This window comes from Pelodiscus sinensis, chromosome 24 (genome assembly GCF_049634645.1).
Source record: "Pelodiscus sinensis isolate JC-2024 chromosome 24, ASM4963464v1, whole genome shotgun sequence".
NCBI lineage: Eukaryota > Metazoa > Chordata > Testudines > Trionychidae > Pelodiscus > Pelodiscus sinensis.
Genome location: NC_134734.1, coordinates 14,140,893 through 14,168,209, shown reverse-complemented (window position 1 = coordinate 14,168,209; position 27,317 = coordinate 14,140,893). Strand labels below are relative to the sequence as shown.

At 51.0% G+C, this 27,317-nt stretch overlaps 3 protein-coding genes and 1 long non-coding RNA gene across 8 annotated transcripts in view; 2 read left to right on the top strand and 2 right to left on the bottom strand.

The window, feature by feature from the left end:
* Positions 1–20,926, top strand: part of KCNJ10 (potassium inwardly rectifying channel subfamily J member 10) — a 105,591-nt gene extending 84,665 nt beyond the window's left edge. The window contains exons 1-2 of one of the 3 annotated variants that reach the window (XR_012897521.1): positions 18,202–18,818; positions 20,385–20,926. The gene's annotated coding sequence lies outside the window, so the exon portion shown is untranslated. Of the gene's footprint in view, positions 1–18,201; positions 18,948–20,384 lie in introns of those variants that run through there. The other 2 variants (XR_012897519.1, XR_012897520.1) reach the window with 2 other exon arrangements.
* Positions 3–27,297, bottom strand: LOC102462083 (intelectin-1a-like). Its single transcript, XM_075908145.1, is given in 9 exon segments — positions 3–232; positions 1,369–1,472; positions 2,331–2,451; positions 3,265–3,423; positions 3,815–3,900; positions 3,903–4,061; positions 5,340–5,498; positions 6,329–6,392; positions 22,850–27,297. Coding segments are annotated over 8 exon segments (999 nt in total). The 5' UTR covers positions 6,387–6,392; positions 22,850–27,297; the 3' UTR covers positions 3–79.
* Positions 14,943–18,106, bottom strand: LOC102461863 (interferon-inducible GTPase 5-like). 3 transcript variants are annotated; one of them, XM_025180768.2, is made up of 2 exons: positions 18,087–18,106; positions 14,943–16,349 (listed from the first exon to the last, which is right to left on the bottom strand). In XM_025180768.2, the coding sequence occupies exon 2, from the start codon at positions 16,316–16,318 to the stop codon at positions 15,107–15,109; it is 1,212 nt and encodes a 403-aa protein (XP_025036553.1). In that variant the 5' UTR covers positions 16,319–16,349; positions 18,087–18,106; the 3' UTR covers positions 14,943–15,106. The 3 variants fall into 3 exon arrangements, with proteins under 3 accessions (XP_025036553.1, XP_025036552.1, XP_006115318.1); XM_025180767.2 differs by lacking the exon at positions 18,087–18,106 and adding an exon at positions 17,927–18,080; XM_006115256.3 differs by lacking the exon at positions 18,087–18,106 and adding an exon at positions 17,927–18,080 and having other exon boundaries at positions 14,943–16,345.
* On the top strand, positions 21,021–25,799 carry LOC102461615 (uncharacterized). Its single transcript, XR_012897522.1, has 4 exons — positions 21,021–21,690; positions 22,082–22,230; positions 23,987–24,090; positions 25,663–25,799. It is a non-coding gene; the product is annotated as an uncharacterized LOC102461615 (long non-coding RNA).
* Positions 27,298–27,317: the final 20 nt, after the last annotated feature.

The following is a 27,317-nucleotide window of genomic DNA, read 5'->3' as shown; positions in this document are numbered from 1 at the left end:
ATCTGAGTTCAAAGCCAGCAAGCGCTGCTGGCTGGAAGGAAGCAGCATCCTTCACTGCAGCACGTCGGCCTTTCCGGACTCAGCGGTAGAAGAGCAGCACTGCGGATTCAAGCATCTCCTTGGATGTGCTCCAGCCCCGATGGGTTCCGTAGCCGTCCCAGGCTAAGGCAGTGAAATCGCCGCACTGCACTGGGTTCCCTTCTGGGAAGAACCCTCCTCCACCTATGCAGTGCTGGGGAGAGAACAGAGGAATTGCCAGAGGAGCAGGACCCCATGAGACAGTCAGTTGTCCAAAGATCACAGTGTGATAACTCTTTCTGTCCTCCGACCTAGCCTGTCCTTGTTGGAATCCTGCTCAGAGGATAAACACAGACCAATGAAATGGGCAGTCAGGGAAAGGCCAGGTTTTTCCCTCTCTTTGAACTGCATTATCTGCATTCAATTCAGCCCCCCAAGCTCCTGCGTCTAGTTTGCCCATTCGAAAGGCCCTTTTCCCCTGTGACTGAAATGAGGTCTCAGGTTTCACATTCAAACACTCGGCAGGTCTGGTTTTCCCCTCAATACTCTTCCATCCTCCCAGAGGGGAAATGTGGCTCATAACCAGGACTGCTTGCTGCAGCCTGGACAGAGGTGCTAGGGCACAACACAATACACTAACTCAGGGTGCGCACACGTGTGCACACACCCACAGCAGCATCTTCTGACACCAGGGTTCATAGGAGCTGGCTTTCCCCTGATATCCCAAAGGACAGAAATAACATTAGAACCCCCTGGCCTACTCTTGGGGAAGACTGCTTCCACGAGCACAGCTTGTGCCTGCTGGCACACTGGCCATAAACTGAATCTCCCCTGCACCAGTGTGAGAGGTAAGAGAGGCCTTATACAGCCAGCCAGGTTTGACAGTCTAACAAAACATGTAGATGGTGGCATGAGCTTTCATGGGCATAGCCCACTTCTTCAGATGACCGGAGTTTTGAGTTTAGGATGTGCAGACCCAAAATGAACAAGGGGGAAGGAAAAAAATGGAAGGGGCCGGGAAACAAGGAACAGAGCGTATGAACCTATCAAAAGGAAAAACAAAGATCTGGTAATCTATAAGTACCTAAAGATTGAATAGAAAAAAGAAGCAGATAAGGATCAGAAGATAGCAGACAGGAAGGGTACTAATGCAAGAATCTACACAGATTGAAAGACACCAAGTTGTTTTCAGTCCAACAAAACATTGTGTCTGACCTGCCACAACTTTTTGGGGGGTTGTATCCATTGTGGGTTGATCTCCCAAAAACATTTGTTTCAAATTATTTCCTCTACTCCAGCTCTCGGCTTGTCCCTACTCCAACCCTCACCCCTCTCCTGCCAGATACTCACATGCTCAGTGTTACAGCCGGTGACTTTCACCCCAGCACACAGAGCCATGGCCGCCTTCTCACGATTAAACACCCGGAAGTGGACGTAGCCAGGAACGAATTCAGCTGGTGACAGAAAAGGGGAGGTCAGGATGGTTGTTTGCCATGAGCAGGTGGAGAAAAGGGATCCCAGCCAGGCCCTTTTGGTAAGTCCATGTAGGTGAACTAGGAATGGTTAAGGATCAGGAACACTTGATTAGGTTGTCATGAGACTAAATGAATTCTTTGCATCAGTCTTCACGGCTGAGGACTTGAGGGAGGTTCCCAAACCAGAGCCATTTTTTTTTACGTGACAGATCTGAGGAACTGTTCCAGATTGAGGTGTCAGAAGAGAAGATTTTGGAACAATCTGACAAACTAACCAGGAATAAGTCACCAGGGCCAGATGGCATCGCCCAAGAGTTCTGAAGGAACCCAGATGTGAAACTGTAGAACCACCAGCTGTGCTTTGTAACCCATCCCATACATCAGTGTCTGTACCGGAAGCCTGGACTATAGCTAATGTGACACCAATTTTTAAAGTCTCCATACGCGATCCTGGCGATTGCAGGCTGGAAAACGGGACGGATCGCTTGATGATTGTCTGTTTAGCTTGTGATCCACTATGCCCCTAGATCCCTTTCTGCAGTACTTCTTCCTACACAGTGCCATCCCATTCTGTATGCATGGTTGTTCCTCCTTAAGCGGAGCACTTTGCATTTGTCCTTATTGAATTTCATCCTATTTGTCTCAGACTAAACCAGAGCCCTTTTGTGTTGTGTTGCCAGGTAGCATGTGACAGTGGAGAACACACACCGTGCTCTCTCCTGAGGATTTTCCATTTGTTTTCCCTCTATTTAAAACAAAGATAACTCAGAGTGGGAGGACAAGGTTGATCTATGAGGGTGGGAAGAGAAAACACCTGCACTCGCTACCCAAACTTACGTCTGCCACTTGGAGAGTAGTAACTGGCAGTTTGCTGGGCATCGCCATAGTCATAGACGACGGGCACGGAGGGGCCATTGTTGGTCAGGCAGTTGCCGGCACCGTATTTCACTGGGTATTTCTGAAAGACAAGTGCAGCGAGCAGCCAGATTTAGTTTCTGTCCTTGCAGGAGGGCAGCTCCAGCGCAGACAGGGCAGCGTTGATTAAAACCTGCTTACTGGTTGATTTATTCAGTCAATGCCACTTCCTGTGCCAGCCACTGCTAGGCTGTAACTGTGACCCTAGCAGCGGGCAGAGGAATCTGCCTTGTCAAGGTGCCACGTGGCCTGGATTTATCAGAGACTGTTTGGGGCAGGGACTGTTGTCCTTTCCGGGGCCCGTGCACCACCTAGCGCCGTGGTGCTGCGTGGGGCCTGCTAGGGACTGGCTCAGTGCGGGCAGTAAATGCTGAGAGGTGAGGATCAGTACGTGTCTGGCATGTTTCTCCCTGGCCCTTGTCCTGAGATGATCTTGTCAGGAGGCCTGATGCCCGAAGCCGGGGCTCACAGGTGGGTCACGGGCTTGGCTTAGCGCCAAAACATCTCTGTCCAGCAGCCTTCCATCTCCAGGGCCGGGTGTAGGGTCAGTCTCCATGGGCCGTTCAGCCTCTCTGCTGAGTCTGCCAGCATATCAGTGCCATGGGGGTGGCTGGGTTGGGATGTGCACACCAGCAATTGGCTGAGAGCAGCCAGATCATCTCCCACCAAGGTCATGGTCAGATTCCAATGGGCTGCATGCAGGGGAAGGCTCCATGTCCCATTATCAGCTCCTGAGCCCCCGGCCTGGAGCATCTGTACCGTGTTGAGGATTTATCCATCCCAGCTCCCCCATGTACACAGGGGCCAGCAGAGCCACCCAGTCCCTCCTCCACAGCCCCCAACCCAGCACCCTCACCTGGTAGAGTTTGAAGAGGTTCCCCCCCTCGGAGGACAGGAAACCAGTCCTGGTGTGGTACCGCAGGATGGACCTGGTCTTCCATTCCGCCAGGGGCGCCTTGTTGGTTACGTGCCACACGGACAGGTCCTGGGCTTGCAGGTCATAATAACCAGGGTTCTGAAAAGCAAAGACCCTGCTGAAACCTCAGCCACAGCCTGGCTACTTACCCAGCCACCTCCCACATCCCCCACACGTCTGGGCACCTCACCAGCTGTGGTGTATTTATCCCGTCATTCACTCTGCAAGGCAGAGAAGCAGCATCCCCATTGTATGGCGGGAGGGGAGGTAAAGTGACGGACAGAGTTGGGGAGTTGCCCTCGATCACGTACGGGGCCTGTGACAAGGTGGGGAATAGAATCCAGGACAGCCAATCCCTACGCTAGCGCCTTCACCCCTGGGCCCTCCCTCCCATCCAACCCCCATTCCTGTGTCCCCCACCGGCCCACGTGCATTCAACCACATTCTGAGGCACCCTCTCCCCAGCCGTGGCCATGGGGGAGGGGCCCACCTTGTAGTCGTCGCTGGTGGCGCCCACCGCGGAGCCGAAGGTGTTGTAATTGGCCCAGTTGCCCTCTCCCTCGGGGTAGTTGGCGTTGCTCCCTGCTGGCTGGACCAGCGGTCGCCCTCCGTGCACTTCCCGTAGATGTTGTTCTCGTGCACGCTGGCCACCAGGGTCCAGCCGCCCCCATTGGTGGTCATGTCGCAGAAGGTCTGGTAGGTCTCGCCATCCTTGGTGCGCAGGGTGTAAATCCCATCTGTGGGTGGGGGGGGAAGGCGGGAGAACTGGGCTGGTCAGCCAGGGCCAGGGAAGGGGGAAGGGCCCTCTCAGAGCCAGCCACTAAACGGGATACAGGCCCCGGGGAGGAGCTTCTAGTGGCTGCAGCAGGGCACAACCCGGAGTGGCTGGAGCAGGATGGGACCCTGCACCCGGGAGCAGAGCAACCAGAGTCCCAAAGACACTGAAGCCCCCTTGGCAGCAGAGAGCCAGTGTAATCACAGGGACTCCCCCAGGACGGGGCGTCAGGGCCTGAGCCTTTCCGCACACAATCTGTGGCACCTTAATGATACCGGGGCTGTTAAAGCGCCACAGCCCCCCAGTGCAAACGCAGCTGAGACTGGTTTGAATGGGCCGTGTACTGGGATGGCCATTGCCACAAGGGGAAGGGGACGAGGCTGCCCCTGTCTCAGGCACCTTTGTCCCAGTGTAGCTGGGATCACACTGGGGCTGGATTGGTATCCGTGCGGCAAGGAAACCTTCCCCTGACCCCGCCCAGTGACACCGGGACAGTCGCCGTGCGCAGACCAGGCCTAAGTGCAACCGAGAATCAGGCCGAGGGCAATTTGTACCATGGCAAGGCCCCACGGCTTGTTTAGATCCCCCTGCCCCTCCTGCTGCCTGTGTCCCCGCCCTGTGTCCCTCTTTGGGCTGCAGCCTGCGCTGACTCGGTCTGGGGGGCCGCACGATGGGTGGGACAGAGCCAGGGACAGAATCTGCCACCCACTGGCTACACCTCATTGTCAAAGGTGCTGAGCACCCTCCCGGCCTGGACAAGCGCTGGTGCTGAGGGGCTCAGCCCAAGAGCAGCAGAAGGGGAGATTTCAGAGACCTGCTCTGGCAAAGGGGTTTTGTGTCACTGCTGCCTCAAATTCTGTCAGGGGAGACCAGCAGGCGCCCCCGTGAGCTTTTCTCTGCCAGCAGCTGCCGGGCCTGGGCCTAAGCAGCAGGGCACTGGCCCAGAGCTGAGGGGCCCCTTCACAGGGCTTCGTGCACAGCGCACCCCCTGCTTAACCCCAACCAAAGGACCCCAGCTCATCGTCAGTCCCAGCCCTACAGGATCCAGCCCCCGGGTGTGCTCAGAAGGAGCCTGGCCTGGTGAAGAGATTCCCCCCCATGTCCACGGGCAGGCAGGTGTCTCTGCCCCAGCACAGAGATGGCCCAGGGAATATTGACCCAACTTGAGCCAGCTGTGACTGAACTTGACCCTGGGTCTGAAGCAGCCACTGGGGTCTGGGGATGCCGCCTCCGGACTCACCTCCAGCTCCGACCTGGGTGGCTTTAATTTGCTTGCAGCTGCGGAGCAGGCTCTGGGAGCTCTGGTTACCCTGGGGGCTCGGACTGATGTTCGTGTCCTTCCACTGGTCCAGCAGGTCAGTGATGGCGAGTTTCAACGCAGCCGCCCCTCCACTCCCATCTGCATGGCAGGGATAGGTCGGGTTTGGAGTTGTCATCCGTTACTATGTAGGGAGCCAGGTTGGCAGAGCCCTCAGTCCCCGAGTCATGGGAAAGACTTGGGTGGAGTGACTGTACCTGCACCAACAGCCCACCCAGCCACACAAGCACAGGGACACAATCTCACAACTGAGCACAACCACTGGAAAACACTCAGACACCTTCCGTCGTACACAACACAGAAACACAGCAAGACGGACAACCAGAGGCAGCCTTACGTTGCCACACGCAGCCACCGAGAATCACAAATGCACAAACCTCCCCGCTCCCTGCAATCACAAAAAGACACACACACTCACACATAGACACACACACACACACTCACACACAGACACACACAGACACACACACACACTCACACAGACACACACACACACACACAGACACACACTTGTCTGTATTTGAAGCAGAACTCAGGCTTCTAAGAAGAGGAAGATTTCCGAACTACTCCACATCCCTAACTCTCTATTGGGAGATCCAGGTAAGTTTGGGAATCGCGGAGAGGGGATGGGTTGCACAAAGGGCTTGAACAGGAGGACCAAAGCATTACCGTAATACACCTAATAGATAACGACAGTGCCTAGCATTGGTGCGGGGTGGTGGTGCTCCAGGACTAGGTGTTACCACAATAATAATAATTCCCTCAGGCACCCAGCTTTGAAAATCTTGGCCCTGGAACTTGGACTGAAGAAAATCTTTGCAGTGACTCAGGGGGAGCTCTGGGTGGCAGGAGGCTGCCTTAGGGTTGGGAGAATGGTTTCCCGGAAGAAGAAAGGAAAAAGAGACACTTACCGCAAGGGGCCGCCCTGGTCAGGGGGAAGAGGAGCAGCAGGAGAGCGAGTTGTTTCATTGTTGACTTTGCAGCAGGGAAAATAGGGGATCAGCTGGTTAATAGCCAGGCTAGGGGGTGTCAGGGCTCCTCCCCAGCCCTCCTGCTCCCAGGGCTGTGCTGGCTCTCTGCATAACCTGCCCATGGCACGAGCACCCTGCAGCCTTTGAGTTCAGTGGGGTTTGCCTGAGTGGGGAGGGGGTGGCCTTGCAGTGATGGCCTTAGAGGAGTTTCCAACTTCAGAGCCCACTCAAGGCTCAGTGAAGGGCTTGTGGGGTAGGAAGATCAGAGAGACAGGCTGGGAGGGCAGAACCGGGGACCATGGTGCTGGCATGGGGCTCTGGGAGGAAACCAAGTGGTGTCATGTGCACACAGAGAGCCCTCTCCCTGCTCTCCCTCTGCTAACTGAGCCTCACATCATCCCGGGGAATACACAGGTCTCATTTTACCCATTTTACAGCTGGGGAAACTGAAGCAGCAGAGGGCCTCACCTAAAGCCATTCAAGTCAAAGGAATGCAGCCACTGGCTCCAGTCTGCCCTAGCATCAGGTCCAGAGCAGAGAACGGAGGAGATTAGTACCCACTGGCCCTTCTCAGACCCTTTCTGGGTGTCTCTCTCCTGGCTTTGCAGCAGAACTAACATCAGCACATTCCACTCATGCCGCGGTATCTGCCTGTGCGCTGAACGGGTACAGCCTCCTGCGACCAGCCAACGGGCCCTGCAGCACAGCTACCCAGGGCTAAAGGCTAGTTGAGGGGCTCTTGTGGTTGAGCCTCTGATTCAGGAGAGCTGCCTTCAACCCCCCTCTGCCAGGGACTCACTAGGCAGGTGATGTGCTCTCTCTGGGCTCAGCTCCCCAGCTGTCCAACAGGGCGAGAACCATCCCTACCTCCCCAGGGGGCTCTGAGGATAAACCCATTGAGGCTCATGTGTGCCGGGGAGCTAGATGGATCACGCGGATGCCATGTAGCAATAGCAATGCCCAGTGCTGTTCATGAGTAGATCTCATAGCAGCTTAGGAGCATTATCCTCATCTTACAGGTGCGAGGAAGCCAGAAACATCCTGGGCTTGTTAACGTTCCTCTTTTCCAAGGGAACGTATTACAGCCTCCACGCACGTCACAGTGTAGCCCCTGAGGACAAGGCCAGGACTCACCTGGCCTGTAGTTCGCAGGTCTGAGGTTTCCACCTGTGGATTTCAGCTGAAGCAGCTTCTTCGCACCGAGAGACAGAGCTGTTCCTCTGGTGTACCCACCCCCCGCCCTTAAATAAGGCACCAAGAATGAACGTGACCTTTTGACAGCAAACACAAGTAACAAGCACCTGCATTATCCACACACCCAGGGACGGGTTTCAAGTGAACACCTACAGCAGGTCAAACCTTGTTCATCTTTCATCTTCATGTCCCAGTGCAACTTTTGCCATCCAGCCAGGGAACCCATGTTTACACATGAACACATGGCAGGCCTGGCCTTATCAACTGATCACCGATTGCTTGCACGTGGCCACTGAGTGTTGACTCAGACGGTGGAGATGAATGGTCCCAGTGAAGGCATGAAGGATGTTGGAGCTCAGTAGATCTTCCCAGGCTATAATAAGGAAGCAGATGAAAGCAGGAACTTTGTTGTTTAAATTTCACTGAAACTGCACCCGTGCCTTTGAATGCAGAAATGACTCCAGCCAGACAATGAACAATGAAGGGATGAGAACCATTCATTTCATATTTTCCCCCTTTCATGAATAGTTCGCTCTTGGACACCGTTTCTTAGCATTTGCTCCTTCCAAAAGGGATCAGCGTTATGACTCCAATTTACAGAATACAAAAATCAATGCAGCAAGAAGGGAAGAAACTTTCCCGATGTTGTTAGACCCGATTCTCCTCATTCCCGCTCCATCACTGGGCCATAATACCTCCTTTCTGCAGCACCACACTCTTTCTCCGTGAGTCCTCCAGCTGTTTACCAGCATCCCTTCATCCAGGGTTTCTCAATGAATGGGATGTGTCAGTGCCCCATGTGACAGAGTATGTCCCCACGTTCACCCCTTCATGCTACTGTACAAATTTGGCATAAGGCACAGAATCATAGAACACTGGAACTGGAAAGGAGCTAGAGACGTCATCAAATCCAGTCATCTGCCTGTCATGAACAATTTGAAAACTCACAGTCTGTAGGTCAGCATAGATATGTGGGTAAGATTGCCCTGTATGGTGTTATTAACCCATGTTCCAAACCCCACAGCACTGCTCAGACAGAAACTGGAACATCAGTCTGTCCTACATTTGCATTGAAGGGGTAAGTAAACAGAGTCATCAAACGGGGAAGGAAAACAAAAAGTTCTAACAAGTGAAAAAGGCAGCTGGGAACATCCTTCCACCCAGACTCTTCGTCATTTAGTGCTCAGTGGGAAGTGGTTTTCAAGGGAGGGCCTGAAACTATAAGAAGGATGGACAAACATAGTAAGGGAGCCCCACCGTCAGCCCAGCTACTACATTCACTGCACCAGAAGAGAAAAATGGAAGCAAGTGCTGGACTCTGGTGGACGGGTCCTGACCAGAGAGTTTGGTCAGTAAGAGTGTGTCTACACTGCACCGGAACTCAAAATAAGGGACACCATTTGAGCTACACAAATTTGTGTATCTTATTTTGATGCTATTTCAAAATAGCTTATTTCGTACTTTGGCGCTATCTACACAAGATCTGTTCCGAAATGTCCCTTACTCCTCATATAAGAACATAAGAACGGCCGTACTGGGTCAGACCAAAGGTCCATCTAGCCCAGTAGCCTGTCTGCCGACAGTGGCCAATGCTAGGTTCCCCGGAGGGGGTGGACTGAAGACAATGATCAAGCGATTTGTCTCGTGCTATCTGTCTCCAGACTCTGACAGAGGCCAGGGATACCATTCCTATCCCCGGGCTAATAGCCTTTTATGGACCTAACCTCCATGAATTTATCTAGCTTCTCTTCAAACACTGTTATAGTTCTAGCCTTCATAGCCTCCTCTGGCAAGGAGTTCCACAGGTTGACTATGCGCTGTGTGAAGAAGAACTTTCGCTTATTAGTTTTAAACCTGCTTCCCATTAATTACATTTGGTGTCCTCTAGTCCTTATATTATGGGAACTAATGAATAACTTTTCTTTATTCACCCTCTCCACCCTCTCCACCCCACTCATGATTTTATAGACCTCTATCATATCCCCCCTCAGTCTCCTCTTTTCCAAACTGAAAAGTCCCAGTCGCTTTAGCCTCTCCTCATATGGGACCTGTTCCAAACCCCTGATAATTTTAGTTGCCCTTTTCTGAACCCTTTCCAAGGCCAAAATATCTTTTTGAGGTGAGGAGACCACATCTGTACACACTACTCAAGAGGTGGGCATACCCTAGTTTTATACAGGGGCAGTAAGATATTCTGTGTCTTATTTTCTGTCGCTTTCTTAATAATTCCTTACATTCTATTTGCCATTTTGACCGCCGCAGCACACTGTGTGGAAGTTTTCAGAGAGCTATCCACGATAACTCCAAAATCTCTTTCCTGATTTGTCGTAGCCAAATTAGCCCCCATCATATTATATGTATAGTTGGGGTTATTTTTTCCAATGTGCATTACTTTACACTTATCCACATTAAACTTCATTTGCCATTTTGTTGCCCAATCACTCAGTTTTGTGAGATCTTTTTGAAGTTCTTCACAGTCTGCTTCTGTCTTGACTATCTTAAACAGTTTAGTATCATTCGGAAACTTTACTAACTCACTGCTTGCCCCTTTCTCTAGATCATTTATGAATAAATTGAATGGGATTGGTCCTAGGACTGACCCTTGGGGGACACCACTAGTTACCCCTCTCCATTCTGAAAATTTACCATTTATTCCTACCCTTTGTTTCCTGTCTTTTAACAAAGGGTAGGAATAAATGGTAAATTTTAAATTTACCTCTCAGAATGAGGTTTACAGGGACATCGGAATAACGAGCCTGAAATAATAGGCTTGCTGTGAAGACATGGGATAGCTATTTCAGGATACTCTGGTGTCCTGAAATAGCGTTTCAGTGTGGATGTACCCTAACACTGCTGAAATCATGTGCTGAGAAATTGTGCTTTGAATGGGAAATAGCTTGTTATGTTGGACATTAATCAACATTTTATCTTTATGTTTTCTTGTAACCACTTATGTCTTTTATGCCTCATTCTTCACAGTCAATTAAAATCCATCTCTTTGTAGTCAATACACTTGTTTTCCTGTTTTTATCTAATTTATTGTGTTTAAATGGAAATGTCTGAATAGCTATTTGAAACGACAAGCCCTTTAAGGAATAACAGACTTAAAATATTTGTGCACTGCCCTGGAGAGGGCTTGGCAGTACCATACATACATTTCTGGGGAGATATATGGGACTGGAGGTACCCTGGGGTCACTGAGGTTTAACCATGGCTAGTGAGAGACAGAGTGTAACCCAAGTGCAGCTGACAGGCTGCAATTACAGAAGTTTCTTCCTTTCTAGGTGCATTGGTTTTTCTCTGTATATTGGGGTGATGATGCTGACCCCTTTTGGGAAGTGCAGGGCCATCTGTGGGTAAGATGGGTTGTGCAAGAAAAAACTGTTCTTATTGAAAGACAGAGATGGCCTGCAGGCTGGAAAGCTGTTTGTGAGAGGCCAAGGTGAGAACTATTTCACCAAGGCATTGGAAAGCACCAGGAGTTTCAGGGCAGGGGTGACACAGTTCCACATTAATCTAGATTGTACCCCGGCATGTCACATCCACCTCAGGGCCTTAGAGGCCAGGGGCTGGAAGATGCAGAGAACTGTTCTGCAAAGTCTTTGAACTAACAGCCTCCTGCTGTTCTGGCTTTGCAGAGAACCTGGATAACGTGACCCAAGTATGTACCCAGTGTGGGGACATCTGCCTGGCTCTGCCGAGAGCCTGAAGCAGTAACTCGGGGTAAATGTGCCATGCATTTCAATGGGTGCTAACTCAGAGCATACCAACCTTTGGCTATGTCTAGACTGGCATGATTTTCCGGAAATGCTTTTAACGGAAAAGTTTTCCGTTAAAAGCATTTTCGGAAAAGAGCGTCTAGATTGGCACGGACACTTTTCCGCAAAAGCACTTTTTGCGGAAAAGCGTCCGTGCCAATCTAGATGCGCTTTTCCGCAAAAAAGCCCCGATTGCCATTTTCACAATCAGGGCTTTTTTGCGGAAAACAAATCTGAGCTGTCTACACTGACCCTTTTGCGCAAAAATTTTGCACAAAAGGACTTTTGCCTGAACGGGAGCAGCATAGTATTTCCGCAAGAAGCACTGATTTCAGACAGTAGGAAGTCAGTGCTTTTGCGGAAATTCAAGTGGCCAGTGTAGACAGCTGGCAAGTTTTTCCGGAAAAGCAGCTGATTTTCCGCAAAAACTGGCCAGTCTAGACACAGCCTTTGTGATTGTTTCATCAAAGTGTGTAAGGAAAGCGGCGGGGGGTGGGGGAGGAATCAGCGTATGAAGAATTACAGGCTCGTTTGCTAACATGAGGGGCTTGTCCAAAGGACTGGGATAGAAGGGGCAAGGGTAGTGTATGAATACAGAGCTTATGGGGCAGGGGACCATTCTCATGGTCTTGAACGAGAGTTCAGCTGTCAATAATTCATTTGCATATCACCCACCCCAGGCACTAATGGCTCTCGTCAGACATTTTAAAACTCATGAGATTAGCCAGAAACCATGAGATTTATTTTTTTTTTAAAAACTAATAATATCGAATCCCTGTAGAAGCCTGCTGGTTTCCAGGCCATGTTAGAAGGTTTTTTCTGCAGCCATGAAGGCTGCAGTCTGGAGCTGGTGAGGATTTCCCCCTGGGCTGATGCTCAGACAAAAGTTTCCTTCTGCAAAACTAATTACTGACATGAGAAATGTTCTGTTTTCATCAGAAAATTGCCCCTAGCTTCAGACTCCCAGCTCCTGAGCACCGTGGACAAGGACAGCCCCCATAAGATACATTTTCTCACACAGCTACACAGAAGTGACACATCGCTCCTAACGTATCAGGCTGCCTCCCTCTGACGTACCTAGCTACCACCCATTACCTTGTACATGGTGATTTGATCAAAACATGGCTATCCATCCTGCTGTCAAGCTGGACGCTGGCCTGAAGCAGGGCTGGCGTGTCCCTGTTATCTGAGGAGAGTATGGGCACCAAATGGTCTGTTACCATCCCTCTGGAATGTGCTTACGACTTGTGCCTAGTGCCTCTGAGGTACGAGTGTTTCTCCAATATCAGTCTTGTTCTTGCCATGTTCTGTGAGCTAGGCCTGCCTCTTGCTCACAGCTTGACTCTGCTTTATATTAGCAAAGTCTTGACCATGGTTGCTTAGGCCTCAGGCCTCATGCCAGGCAGCCTGTGATACATGGGCTTCTGTTTTAGGCCCTCCTCATCCTCCAGACATCAAAAATCAGCAAAGGGACGTGTCTGTTCCTAATCTATTGCCCACCTGGGAGAATGAGGTCAAGACAAGATCCGTAAACTACAACTTCCACAATATGCCCTCAGCAAATGATGTTCAATATCAAACTGACTCCAAATGAATCCCTGTGAGTCAGCTCAGCGGAAAGGAATCATTTTGATCTGGGCACGTTGAATCATGCAGTTTCCCCAGAAAATGTCGATATTTTGATTTTTCAGGGCAAAAGGTTCACGATGGGAGGTGAAATTCTGATTTTCATGAAGTTCTGATTCTAACTGAGACAAGTACGATGCTTTTCTGTGCTACCATTGTGAGCTCTTTGTGTAGCGTTGTGGGTCACAGTGATAGAGATGCAGCCATGTTAGTCTGGTGTAGCTGAAACAAGACAGGACTATGTAGCACTTTAAAGACTAACAAGATGGTTTATTAGGTGATGAGCTTTCGTGGGCCAGACCCACTTCCTCAGATCAATATGTGGAAGAAAATTGGCACAACTGTATATGCCAAAGTGATACAATCACAAAAATGAATGCATGTGAAATTGACAAATCAAATTTTAGAACAGAGTGGAGGTGAGGAGGGAAGGTTAGTTTCTGTGAGGTAATGACATTAGGGGTGATAATAGGGGAAGTTTCTGTGAGGTAATGACATTGGGGTGATAACTGGAGAAGCTATCTTTGTAACGGGTGCGATAATTAAAGTCTTAGTTTAAACCCATACATAAAGTGTCAAATTTAAGCATGAATGACAATTCTGAAGCTTCTCCTTGAAGTCTGGAGTTAAAGTCTCTTTGAATCAATATGCATGTTTAAGATAATTGAGGGAATGATCAGTCTGGCTGAAATGGCAGGCAACAGCTTTCTCTCTGTGCTAGTCTTATGTCTGTTTTGTGTGCATTGATTCTTTGGCGAAGTGTCTGAGACGTTTGTCCAATGTACATAGCAGATGGACACTTTAGGCACATGATGGCATAAATTATATGTCTGGATGAACAGGAATATGTGTTCTTGATCTTGTAACTGGCATGGTTAGGTCCAATAATGGTGTCAGCAGAGTAAATATGTGGACAAAGCTGGCACCAGACTGTGTGTAATTCCATGGGGGAGGGGGGTGACAGCTTCCCCCAGGAGCTAAGAACAATAGGGGGGCGGGGTGAGGTTGTCACGCCTCCAGAGAGGTACTCCTACCACCTGGGGAGGCTCCAGAGGCTAGTTTAATCTGGTTTCTCCAGAGACCACAAAGACAAAGAAAGGGCTAGGTTTATACGATGTAAGGCATCTGTAGTGCTTCCCATCACCATGTGTATTATGCTGGCACCTAAGAGCTCCAGTCATGGCGCAGGACCTCATGGTGCTAGGGGCTGTACACATACAGAACAGTCCCTGCCCTGTAGCATCTGAGCACCTTCCCTGGCAAACAGCTGAGCCACAGCTAAGACACTTTTGGGAAAACACTGATTGGACAAAATCTAAACATTTCACAGGACCATAGCAGTATTATCCACTTTTTCTACGGGCAGTTTTTGAAACGTTTCATGGTCATCAAGGCCAAACTTTTATCATTTTGAATTTTGTGAAAATTGTTAGAATTCATAATTTAATAATATGTTGCCTTTTATCGTCATCACGTTACAAGTTCTAACAAAAATCAAAATGGTAATGAAATGTTTCAACTGCAGACAAGCAAAACGATTCTACAAGGCTAACGCAAAATATTTTGGAATATTTCTGTTCCAGGAGAAAGTTCCAAGATTTTGGCTTTTCGTTCTGCTTCACTCCAGAGTCACTCCTGATTCACATCAGCATTACTCCTGGTGTACTTTATGTTTACCCTTGGCTTGCCCCAGATTATTGGCCTCTGAGTTACACCTGGTTCACAGTGGTGTATTCATAGCAGAGTTATGACAGTCTACATGAAAATTATCTGTTTATAATGGAATTACTCACAGTTTATGATGACACATTGAAGATGGATTTACTTCTGGTTTACGGTGAAGTATTTACAACAGGTTTACTCCTGGTACACAACACACTCACCCAATGGGCACCAATGTGCAAAGCAAAGCAAAATCAGACCTGATAATTGGTGTTTAAATAGCCAAGTAACAAATGCAGCAGAAACTTTACAAATTCACTCATTGGTTTTATATCCAACTCAGGAACGAAATTCTGACATCAGATGGGAAGTTCAGGGGATTTCCGGGGGATGCCACAGTCCTGTCTCCACCTGGCACTGGATTTTGGTCCTTTGCCTCATAGAAAGTATCTTGATCTTGCTCCTCCCCCTTTCTGGCTCACTTCTTAGCATCCAGTTTGAAGGCTTTGATCAGCACCCCCTGGGCATCAGCAGCCACCTCGTTCACAAAGCTCCTCAGCATCTTGTAGGTGGTGGCAAAGGACAGTGCTCCGGAGGCCAGTGAGCCCAGCAGAGGGACAGAGCTTAGCACCTCCTTGGCTAATTTAGGCGTCTCACTGCCTGCCTGCATCAGCAGCTGCACCACCAGCATGTTGGAGATCTCCATGGCCAGTGGTGACTTGATCACGGCCTTCAGCTGCTCCACTGGCTGCCCCATTTTTGCTGCCAGCTTCTCCAAAGAGTCTTCGTCCAAGCCAAAGCCCTTGCAATAACCTTGCAAGGTCCTGGCCAGGATGTCCACATTGCAGGAGATCAGGAGCCCTGGGATGGGTGCGGCATGGACACCACAGGCCACAGTGGAGACCAGCCACATGTGCTCCAACATGGCAGCCTTCTTCTTCTCCAGGATGTGCAGGGAGATGTTGGGCAGGGCCATCAGGAAGGCGTGCCGCTTGTGGTGGCTCAGCTCCCTCTCCAGTGTCTCCTCCAGGAGCTGGAAGTCGAACTTGCTGAGATCAAAGGCCGAGAGGAGGAAGACGCGCGGCGAGCTGATGCCTTGGGCCCGCAGACCCTCCAGGCAGTTCTGCCGGATCTCCTGCAGCACCCCTACCTCGCTGTAGCTGGATGGCCGGCGCCTGAGGGAGGAATCCAGGTCCACATCCACCTTGGAGCGGACAAAGTAGAAGCTCTTGTCCATGTCCTGGATGTGGCGGGCCAGCGCGGCGTGGTTGGCGGTGAAGCGCTGCGAGGTGATGATGAAGAAGATGTCATAGCGCGAGAAGCCGACCTGCTCCAGGTAGGTGTCGGGGTGGAAATCTGGTGTGCCGATCCCCGGCAGGTCCCAGATGGTCACGTTGGGATACCGGGGGTGCTGGTAGGGATTGGGCTCCCTGGTGGTCTCCACCACACCAGTGCGGGCAGCGCCTGCATCCTCATCTCCCAGGCCCCGAAGGGCATTGACGAAGGATGACTTCCCAGAGCCAGTCTCGCCTGTGACCCCCACGTCCAGCGGGACATTCTCCAGTGACTCCAGCATCTCCTGCAGCCTGGAGGCCACTCCGGCGAGGTTCCCCTCCTCAAAGGCAGCTTTCAGGGCCTCCAGCTCCTCCTTTGACAGCTTGATGATGTCCCCACTGCTCTGTGAGGCCATGCTGGCTCCGGCAAGCTGCTGCAGCCCCTGCCTTACAAGAGGGAAAGGCCAGTTCTTGTGTGAGTTCCTGGCAATGCTGAACTGCTCCATCTAGTCTTTGTCTTTGGGCAGCTCCTCCCAGGGACCCAGCCTTATCTCAGCCTCCATTTTCTCTGCCCTGGCTAATGGCAGCCCTCACCCCTCTGACCTTCCAGAAATCCGCCCTGCCCCCCAGCTGAGATTCCCACCCTGGCCTGGGCTATTACAGCTCCTGCTGCTCCCCAGCTCCCAGACCTCTGCTCTTCTGGGACCCCCCTCCCAGCCTCCATCTGGCCTCCCCTCTTGCTTCCCAGAGCATAAGACACCAGCGTGGGCTGTCTGGGAGGGGGAAGATGTGGGCTTGAAGCAAGAGCAGTAGTGGAGCCCATGGGTAGGAGGTTGTCTGAGTATGACCCTATCAAATTGAGGGGATTAGATAGCTCAGTGGTTTGTGCATTGGTCTGGTAAACCCACAGTTGTGAGTTCAATCCTTGAGGAGGCCATTTAGGGATCTGGGGCAAAATTTGTCAGGGATGGTACTTGGACCTGCTGTGAAGGCAGGGGACTGGACTTGGTGACCTTTCAAGGTCCCTTCCAGTCCTAGCAGACAGGCATCTCCATTCATTAAAATGTGCAGCCATGAAAAATGTGACACTGACTGTGAAATCTGCTCTCCCTCCCCCTGAAATCTGGTCTTTTGTGCACTTTTACCCTGTACGATACAGATTTCAGCATTTCTCAAACTGGAGGTCCTGGCCCAAAAGGGGGTTGTGTGTGCACATGTGCGTGGGGGGGTGTTGTGTTGCAGGGCTATTGCAGGGAGGTTGCAGTACAGCCATCTTACGTCTGCATTGCCTTTGGAGCTGGTGGGTCGGAGAGCAGCAGCTGCTGACAATGTGCCCAGCTCTGGAGACACATTGAACTAAGGGGGGCAATACCAAACCAAGCTTCCTTATATCCACGCTGCTGCTGGTGGCAGTGCTGCCTTCCTGGATGAGTGCGTGGCCAGCAGCCGTGGCTGCCTGGCTGCCCAGCTCTAAAGGCAGCGCTGCTGCCCACAGTGGTGCAGAAGTGAAGGCCACCCCTACCACTGCCTTCTGAACCCGCCCAGGCTAATTTTGGCTCAGGACCCCCATGGTTACGACACCATGAAATGTTAGATGTAAATATCTGAAACCGTGAAATTCCTGATTTTTGTAAGTCTTATGACTGTAAAATTGTCAACACGGGACCATGAATTTGGTAGGGCCTTAACCATGTGACAGCTAACGAGCAAGCAGGAACCTTTCGCCAAGGCCAGTATCACAGAACGGGGAGCCCAATCAAGGAAGAAGTTGGTGACTCCCAGCCGACTTGAGAAAAGAAGGAAGCTGAGGGATGGACTGAAGAAAGATCCTTTGTTCTGACAGCTACAGAGCTGAAGGGAAGAGTCCCCCTGCAACGCTAACCACTAGATCCCACTGCCACCTGAGAGCTGGGTATTGACCTAGCCTCCTCGACCCTGTGCTCTAACCACTAAACCCTACTCCACTCATAGATGTACATTGACCCCAGGTTCCCCACTCCCAGCTCCTCTACTTCCCCACCCACCTGCCCTCCCCAGAAAGCTGGGGGTGCAGAGATGGCTTTGGCCAGGGTTGATTAATACACCAGAGAACCGGCTTTTGCTCCCAGCTCAGAGCAGCTTATTCCCATTCACACCGGGCTGGCTTCTGTCCCTGGATCTGCCCCAGGGTCACCAGCCTCTTACCCCCCAGGTGTGTCTGTGGGAGGGGAGAGGGGGCTGCCATGGACACATGATCACAGCTTGTAGCCAGAGGCTCATTGGCTGCCGGAGCCTTCTTATGTGATGTCAGCGGCCGTGTGGCGAGCCACCTTGTTCATTGCTCATCTGCACCCAGGGGTTCAGAGGAAACTTTCCCCAGGCAGGACAGGGCTAAGCAGTAGCTCTGGCCTGGAGCCCCCAGGCCATGTACATCATGGCAGGATGGGGAGGACAGGGGGGAGAAGGGGCCTGGTCTATACCTGGACTCCATCTTGACACAGCGACATCGCTGGGGGGGGGTGAATCTCCCCCGAGAGCCGCGGTCAGGCCGAGCTGGCCCCCAATGACCACACAGCGAGGCTGGCGTAGGGTTGCTTCCTCCAACCCAGGCAGCGGCTGGGGGAGCGGCATTCCTGCAGTGACTGGACAGTGCCACAACACGTAGTCTAGCCATGGCCTGGGCCCAGTTCTGTGAGGAGCGGAGATCCCACGGAGCATGCTCCCTCCTCTGCAGCAGGTCCATGCTGCCCGCGGCCAAGGCGAGCGGAATCATATTCCTTTGGCTGCCACCCATGGACTGCGAGCCAGCCTGAGGCCCGATCAAGGCCCGTCTGCAGGAAGAGAGGCCCATGGCCCGGCTGGGATGTTTCCTTTCACTTCCTTGGTTCCCTGTTCCTACGTTGGCTGGTTGCCCCTCCCATTGTGGCCCCAGCAGGAGTGAGTGTCCATGGGGCTGAGCACCCAGCCCCGTCACAGCACTGCCACACAACCATGCCCCACCCCCAGGGTGCGTTAGGAAAAGAACCCTGACCATGCCCCGCATCCAGTCCACGCATGAGACATGAGGTAGGAGATCGGAGGAGGTAGAAACAAACTACAGTGGCCTTGGACCTCCAAGGCAGTGCTTCTCAACTGGGGGTACGCAGAGCTCTTCCAGGGGAGCATCCATTCATCCAGCTGTTTGCCTAGGTTAGGGGTGGGCAATAATTTTTGGCTGGGGGTCACTTCAAAAAAATTTGAAGTGCCGCGTGCTCCTTGCAAGGCCAGGGCAGGGTGAAGGAAGCTTTGTGCAGCTTCCTCGCCCCCAGGCCGTGATTGGAGACTGACCATTCATATGCACAACTAGAATATCCAGAATGATCCCAGTTCATGTGAACAAACACTCTTGATGTGATAGAACCCTTGTGGGATAGAAGAAACTATGCTAGCGGGAAGCACAATGTCTCACCACATATTTTCAGCAGTGTTACTGACCAAACTCTCAGATTAGAACCTCTCCACCAGAGTCTAACACTCGCTTCCTTTTTTACTTTACGTACAGAGCCTCCCCGCTATAAGTCGTCCAGGTGTACAACCATTCCACACTAAAGTTGTTGACGCTTGTAGGAACTAAGGTGTTACAAGTCCTCCCATTCCCCACTCATAAGTCACACAAGTGGAAGTCAGCTGTGGGAAAAAAAAATTCCCTGCTTTAAGTTGTTTTGCTATAAGTCCAAGTTTTTTGGACTTATAGCGAGGATGGCCTATACAGTGACTGTATTAGCCAGGGAGATACAGGGGTCATTTGGGGGTATTTGTACATATTTGTTATAATTTCAGCACCCTTCTTGAAAAACATTTGGGCTGTGTCTAGACTGCACCCCTTTTGCGGAAAAGGGATGCAGATTAGACACAGCGCAATTGCAAATGAAGCAGGGATTTAAATCTTCCCCGCTTCATTTGCATGAACATGGCTGCCGCTTTTTTCCGGCTCGGGGCTGTGCCGGCAAAAAGCGCCAGTCTAGATGGGGATCTTTCGGAAAATAAAGCCTTTTCCGAAAGATCCCTTATTCCTCTTAAAATCAGGGCGCCTTGCAGTTGGGCGCTAGGAAAAAAGAATCTTTATGAAAGGATAGTCCCTGCTGCTTTTTCCATCTCCTGAGCTCTGTTAGCCCCTTCTGCTTGGTGACTTTGTTTATTAAGCAGAGCTCCTGTTCCTTTGTTTAGGGCAGACATGTTTGCCAGGGTAGTGGGGTTTGGAACATAAGATTTCCAAACCCCACAGCCCTTCCTCTGCAAATAGGCAGACACTGATGTCTTTTGGAAAATGCAGGGAGCTCTGTGGCTAACACATGCTCTGCAAGAGCGAACCATTTGTGAAAGACAGAACAAAATTAAATAAATTGCTCTTGCCCCTTGACTGATTTGGTGGCCAGAATAATTTCTGAATTCTAAGGGCAGAGGTGCTGTTTGAATGAAACCTAATTAACACAGTTCCCGCTTTCATCTGCTTCCTTATTATAGCCTGGGAAGATCTACTGAGCTCAGATATCCTTCATGGCTTCACTGGGACCATTCATCTCCAGCGTCTGAATCAACACTCAGCGGCCACATGCAAGCAATCGGTGATCAGTTGATAAGGCCAGGCCTGCCATGTGTTCATGTGTAAACATGGGTTCCCTGGCTGGACGGCAGAAGTTGCAGTGGGGCATGAAGGTGAAAGATGAACAAGGTTTGACCTGCTCTAGGTGTTCCCTTGAAACCCGTCCCCCCAGCTCCTGGGTGTGTGGATAACGCAGGTGCTTGTTAGTTGTGTTTGCAGTTAAAAGGTAAAAATCATTCTCGGTGCCTTATTTAAGGGTGGGGGGAGGGTGCACCAGAGGAACAGCTCTGTCTCCCTGCGTAAAGAAGCTGCTTCAGCTGAAATCCACAGGTGGAAATCTCAGACCAGGGAACGACAGGCCAGGAGAGTCCTGGCCTTGTCCTCAGGGGCTACACTGGGTACGTCTACACTACAGCGCTAATTCAAACTAACTTAGTTCGAATTAGTTAATTCGAACTAAGCTAATTCGAACTAACGCATCTAGAACTAAAAACTAGAACGAGCGCGTCCACACTGATTGGACGCAGGGGCACATTTAAGGGCGGCTGAAACTGGTTCTGGCAGGGCATCAGGTCAGTAATTGCATTGTGTGGCTGCTGTCTGAGGCTATCTGAGGCTCGTGCTTAAAGGCATCCCCCTGGACAGCCGGTTCTCAGCTTTTCCTGCTTGCTTGCCAACCTCGCCGAGGGACAGCAAAGCGTTGGTCTCTGTGCCCATCTGTGTCGGTGCTTCCCTTCGGGGATGCCGCCGCAGGTGGCAACATGGAGCCAGAGCTCGCCCTGCACCTTCTGGTGCACTTTCTGGACTTGCTGCTGCAAGCCTGCCAGCAATGGCTCGAGGCTCCCTGGCACCACCTGGTGCACGTCAGCCCCCTGCCTCTCCGCCTGGCCGCCCTGGGGGCCGTGAAGGAGCCGCGGCGGCGCCCCAGCACCGGCGTGCCCCGCCGCATCTGGCGTCTGGACACCAGCAGCGACTGGTGGGACCACATCGTCCTGGAGCGCTGGGGAGACAGACAGTGGACCCAGAACTTCAAGATGAGGAGGGACACCTTCCTGGAGCTCCCTGGTGGCCAGCGTGCACAAGAACAACATCTACGGGAAGTGCACGGAGGGCGACCGCTGGTCCAGCCAGCAGGGGAGCAACGCCAACTACCCCGAGGGAGAGGGCAACTGGGCCAATTACAACACCTTCGGCTCTGCGGTGGGCGCCACCAGCGACGACTACAAGGTGGGCCCCTCCCCAATGGCCACGGCTGGGGAGAGGGTGCCTCAGAATGTGGTTGAATGCACGTGGGCCGGTGGGGGACATAGGAATGGGGGTTGGATGGGAGGGAGGGCCCAGGAATCAAGGCACTAGCGTAGGGATTGGCTGTCCTGGATTCTATTCCCCGCCTTGCCACAGGCCCCATGTGTGATCGAGGGCAACTCCCCAACTCAGTCCGTCACTTTACCTCCCCTCCCGCGATGCAATGGGGATGCTGCTTCTCTGCCTTGCAGGGTGGGTGATGGGATAAATACACCACAGCTGGTGAGGTGCCCAGACGTGTGGGGGATGTGGGAGGTGGCTGGGTAAGTTGCCGGGCTGTGGCTGAGGTTTCAGCAGGGTCTTTGCTTTTCAGAACCCTGGTTATTATGACCTGCAAGCCCAGGACCTGTCCGTGTGGCACGTAACCAACAAGGTGCCCCTGGCAGAATGGAAGACCAGGTCCATCCTGCGGTACCACCCCAGGACTGATTTCCTGTCCTCAGAGGGAGGGAACCTCTTCAGGTGAGGGTGCTGGGCTGGGGGCTGTGGAGGGGCGTGTGGAGGAGGGACTGGGTGGCTCTGCTGGCCCCTGTGTACATGCAGAAGCTGGGACAGATAAATCCTCAACATGTTACAGATGCTCCAGGCCGGGGGCTCAGGGGCTGATAATGGGACATGGAGCCTTCCCCTGCATGCAGCCCATTGGAATCGGACCATGACCTCACTGTGTGATGATCTGGCTGGTCTCAGCCAATTGCTGGTGTGCAAATCCCAACCCAGCCACCCCCATGGCACTGATGTCAGACTCAGCAGAGAGGCTGAACGGCCCATGGAGACCGACTCTATCCCCAGCCCTGGAGATGGAAGGCTGCTGGACAGAGATGCTTTGGAGTTAAGCCAAGCCCTTGAGCCACCTGTGAGCCCCGGCTTCGGGCATTAGGCATCCTGACAAGATCATCTCAGGATGAGGGCCGGGGAGAAACATTGCCAGACACGTGCTGGCCCCACGCAGAACCACGGCGCTAGGTGCTGCACGGTCCTAGAAGAGAACAACAGTCCCTGCCCCAGTCTCGGAAGAATCCAGCCCACATGGCACCTTGACAAGCCAGATTCCTCTGCCCACCACTAGGGTCACACTTACTGGTATGTGGCTGGCACCGGAAGTGGCATTGACTGTATAAATCACCCAGTAAGGAGATCTTAATCAACGCTGCCCTGTCTGCGCTTGAGCTTCCCTGCCATAGGGACAGAAACTAACCTTGGCTGCTCGCTGCACTTGTCTTTCAGAAATACCCAGTGAAATACGGTGCCGGCAACTGCCTGACCAACAATGGCCCCTCCATGCCCATTGTCTGTGACTATGGTGATGCCCAGCAAACTACCAGCTACTACTCTCCAAGTGGCAGAAATAAGTTTGGGTAGCGAGTTCACGTGTTTTCCCTTCCCACCCTCATAGATCAACCTTGTCCTCCCACTCTGAGTTATCTTTGTTTTAAATAGAGGGAAAACAAATGGAAAATCCTCAGGAGAGAGCACGGTGTGTGTTCTCCACTTTCACATGCTACCTGGCAACACAACACAAAAGGGCTCTGGTTTAGTCTGAGACAAATAGGATGAAATTCAATAAGGACAAATGCAAAGTGCTCCACTTAAGGAGGAACAACCATGCATACAGAATGGGATGGCACTGTCTAGGAAGAAGTACTGCAGAAAGGGATGTAGGGGTCATAGTGGATCACAAGCTAATCAGACAATCATCAAGTGATCTGTCCCATTTTCCAGCCTGCAATCGCCAGGATCGCGTATGGAGACTTTAAATATTGGTGTCACCTTAGCTATCCTCCAGGCTTCCAGTACAGACGCTGATGTAAGGGATTGGTTACAAAGCACAGCTGGTGGTTCTACAGTTTCACATCTGGGTTCCTTCAGAACTCTTGGGTGATGCCATCTGGCCCTGGTGACTTATTCCTGGTTAGTTTGTCAAATTGTTCCAAAATCTTCTCTTCTGACACCTCAATCTGGGACAGTTCCTCAGATCTGTCACCTAAAAAGAATGGCTCAGGTTTGGGAACCTCCCTCATGTCCTCAGCTGTGAAGACCAATGCAAAGAATTCATTTAGTCTCATGACAACCTAATCAAGTGTTCCTGATCCTTAACCATTCCTAATTTTCCTATATGGACTTACCAAAAGGGCCTGGCTGAGATCAGAACTTTTGTCCCTTCTCCCCACCTGCTCATGGCAAACCACCATCCTGACCTCCCCTTTTCTGTCACCAGCTGAATTAGTTCCTGGCTACATCCACTTCCAGGTGTTTAATCGTGAGAAGGCTGCCATGGCTCTGTGTGCTGGGGTGAAAGTCACTGGCTGTAACACTGAGCATGTGAGTATCTGGCCGGAGAGGGGAGAGGGTTGGAGTAGGGACAAGCCGAGAGCTGGAGTAAAGGAAATAATTTGAAACAAATGTTTTTGGGAGATCAACCCACAATGGATACAACCCCCCAAAAAGTTGTGGCGGGTCAGACACAATGTTTTGTTGGACTGAAAACAACGTGGTGTCTTTCAATCTGTGTAGATTCTTGCATTAGTACCCTTCCTCTCTGCTATCTTCTGATCCTTATCTGCTTCTTTTTTCTATTCAATCTTTAGGTACTTATATCTGCCTATTTGGTTTTCCTTTTGATAGGTTCATACACTCTGCTCCTTATTTCCTGCCCCCTTCCATTTTTTTCCTTCCCCCTTATTTATTTTGGGTCTTCACATCCTAAACTCAAAACTCCGGTCATCTGAAGAAGTGGGCTATGCCCACGAAAGCTCATACCACCATCTACACGTTTTGTTAGACAGTGAAACCTGGCTGGCTATATAAGGCCTCTCTTACCTCTCACACTGGTGCAGGGGAGATTCAGTTTATGGCCAGTGTGCCAGCAGGCACAAGCTGTGCTCGTGGAAGCAGTCTTCCCCAAGAGTAGGCCAGGGGGTTCTAATGTTATTTCTGTCCTTTGGGATTTCATCAGGGGAAAGCCAGCTCCTATGAACCCTGGTGTCAGAAGATGCTGCTGTGGGTGTGTGCACACGTGTGCGCACCCTGAAGTAGTGTATTGTGTTGTGCCCTAGCACCTCTGTCCAGGCTGCAGCAAGCAGTCCTGGTTATGAGCCACATTTCCCCTCGGGGAGGATGGAAGAGTATTGAGGGGAAAATCAGGCCTGCAGAGTGTATGAATGTGAAACCTGAGACCTCATTTCAGTCGCAGGGGAAAAGGGCCTTTCTAATGGGCAAACTAGAAGCAGGAGCTTGGGGTGCTGAGTTGAATCCAGATAATGCATTTCAAAAAGAGGGGAAAAAACCTGGCCTTTCCCGGACTGCCCACTTGATTGGTCTGTGTTTATCCTCTGAGCAGGATTCCAACAAGGACGGGCTAGGTAGGAGAACAGAAAGAGTTGGACCACTGACTGTCTCATGGGGTCCTGGCTGGGGCCTCTAGGCACTACCGTAATAACCCTGACAAGTCAGGTCCAGCACCTAGCACCAGCAATCCTGTACCAGGGCTGAGGGTGCCAAAGCTCAAAGCCATCAAGCACTAAAAATAAAATCCCAAGGGCTCAAAGTCTCCTGGCCCTTGTGCAGGTGTTCAGACCAGAGCTAGAGGAGCGTCAAACGCAGGCAGCTGGGGGCCTTTTTGCACCACTGTAACCAACTGCCCCAGAGCCAGGGCAAGGGAGACTCAGGTCCCAAGAGTTGGGGATTTAAATCCTCATGCTTCAGGACACAAGCTGAGTTCTGACTGTGGAAGGTCAGGAGGTAATTTGCTGGTTCGGCAAATTCATTGCCAGCTGGCTATTGTAGGGTTTCTTGTGACTTCCTCTGAAGTAGGTGGCACCGGCCTGGAGACAGGGGAGCAGCTAGATGGGTCCCTGTTCTGCTCCTCTGGCAATTCCTCTGTTCTCTCCCCAGCACTGCATAGGTGGAGGAGGGTTCTTCCCAGAAGGGAACCCAGTGCAGTGCGGCGATTTCACTGCCTTAGCCTGGGACGGCTACGGAACCCATCGGGGCTGGAGCACATCCAAGGAGATGCTTGAATCCGCAGTGCTGCTCTTCTACCGCTGAGTCCGGAAAGGCCGACGTGCCGCAGTGAAGGATGCTGCTTCCTTCCAGCCAGCAGCGCTTGCTGGCTTTGAACTCAGATGTCTGCCATGCAAATAAAGAATCTGAAGCAGGCTGGGGTGTCAGTGATTTACTCCCCTTGCGACCTAGAAAAATAGGCTCTGTAGAGTGGCCTAGAGTATAGGTAGGGCAGCTGCCTGGGGACTATAGGGTGGTGGGGTTTGAGTCCCTATGTCCATACTGGGAACAGCTGGATAGCTAACACAGAAGAGGCTGTGGGGGTCTAAGCAGCAGGCAGAAGTAGATGTGTCTCTCATTCAATTATAGTGAGCACCTTAGAGACTGAGGGTCCGTCTACACTGCAAGCTTATTTTGAAACAAGCTATTCTGCTATCTCGATTTAGGGCTCCAGGAGGCACCGGGAAGGAATAACTTAGAATGGCCTTGGTGAGGGGCTATTTTGAAATAACTGCAGTAGAGAGTCTACACAGGCCTCATTTTGAAATAGCTATTTTGGAATAGTCTCCTATAGACAACCACCTAACCTCAAGATGATTCTTACCAACAACCACAGGACATACCACACTAATACCAACCCTGGTATCTTCCCTTGCAACAAACCCCGTTGCCAGCTTTGTCCACATATTCACTCTGCTGATACCATTATTGGACCTAACCAACTGAGTTATAAGATCAAGAACACATATTCCTGCGCATCCAGAAATATAATTTATGCTATCATGTGCCAAAAGTGTCCATCTGCTATGTACATTGGACAAACGTCTCAGACACTTCGCCAAAGGATCAATGCCCACAAAACAGATATTAGACAGGATCACAAAGAAAAAACAGTTTCTTGCCATTTCAACCAGAAAGGACATTGTCTCAACGACTTAATTACCTGCATCCTGCTTCAAAAGCCTTTTAAGACTGCACTGGAAAGAGAATCCTCTGAACCAAAATACAGGACTATGTAGCACTTTAAAGACTAACAAGATGGTTTATTAGATGATGAGCTTTCGTGGGCCAGACCCACTTCCTCAGATCAAATAGTGGAAGAAAATAGTCACAGCCATATATACCAAAGGATACAAATAAAAAAATGAACACATATGAAAAGGACAAATCACATTTCAGAACAGAAGGAGAATGCAGGGGGGGGGGGGGGGGAAAGGAAGGTGAATGCCTGTGAGTTAATGATATTAGAGGTGGGGAAGGGTAGATGTCTGTGAGTTAATAGTATTAGAGGTGATAATTGGGGAAGCTATCTTTGTAATGGGTAGTCTTTAAAGTGCTATATAGTCCTGTATTTTGTTTCAGCTACACCAGACTAACACGGCTACATTTCTATCACAATCCTCTGAACTGTTATTCATGCTAAAATTCGACACTTTACACCTGAGTCTGAATAAAGGATCTAGTTATCTTACCCATTACAAAGATAGCTTCCCCAATTATCACCTCTAATATTCCCACCCCTTAGGACATAAGCTTTCAAACGTGAC

Coding starts and splice junctions, on each gene's coding strand:
- LOC102461863 (XM_025180768.2), bottom strand. CDS start 16,318: ATGGCCTCACAGAGCAGTGGGGACATCATCAAGCTGTCAAAGGAGGAG.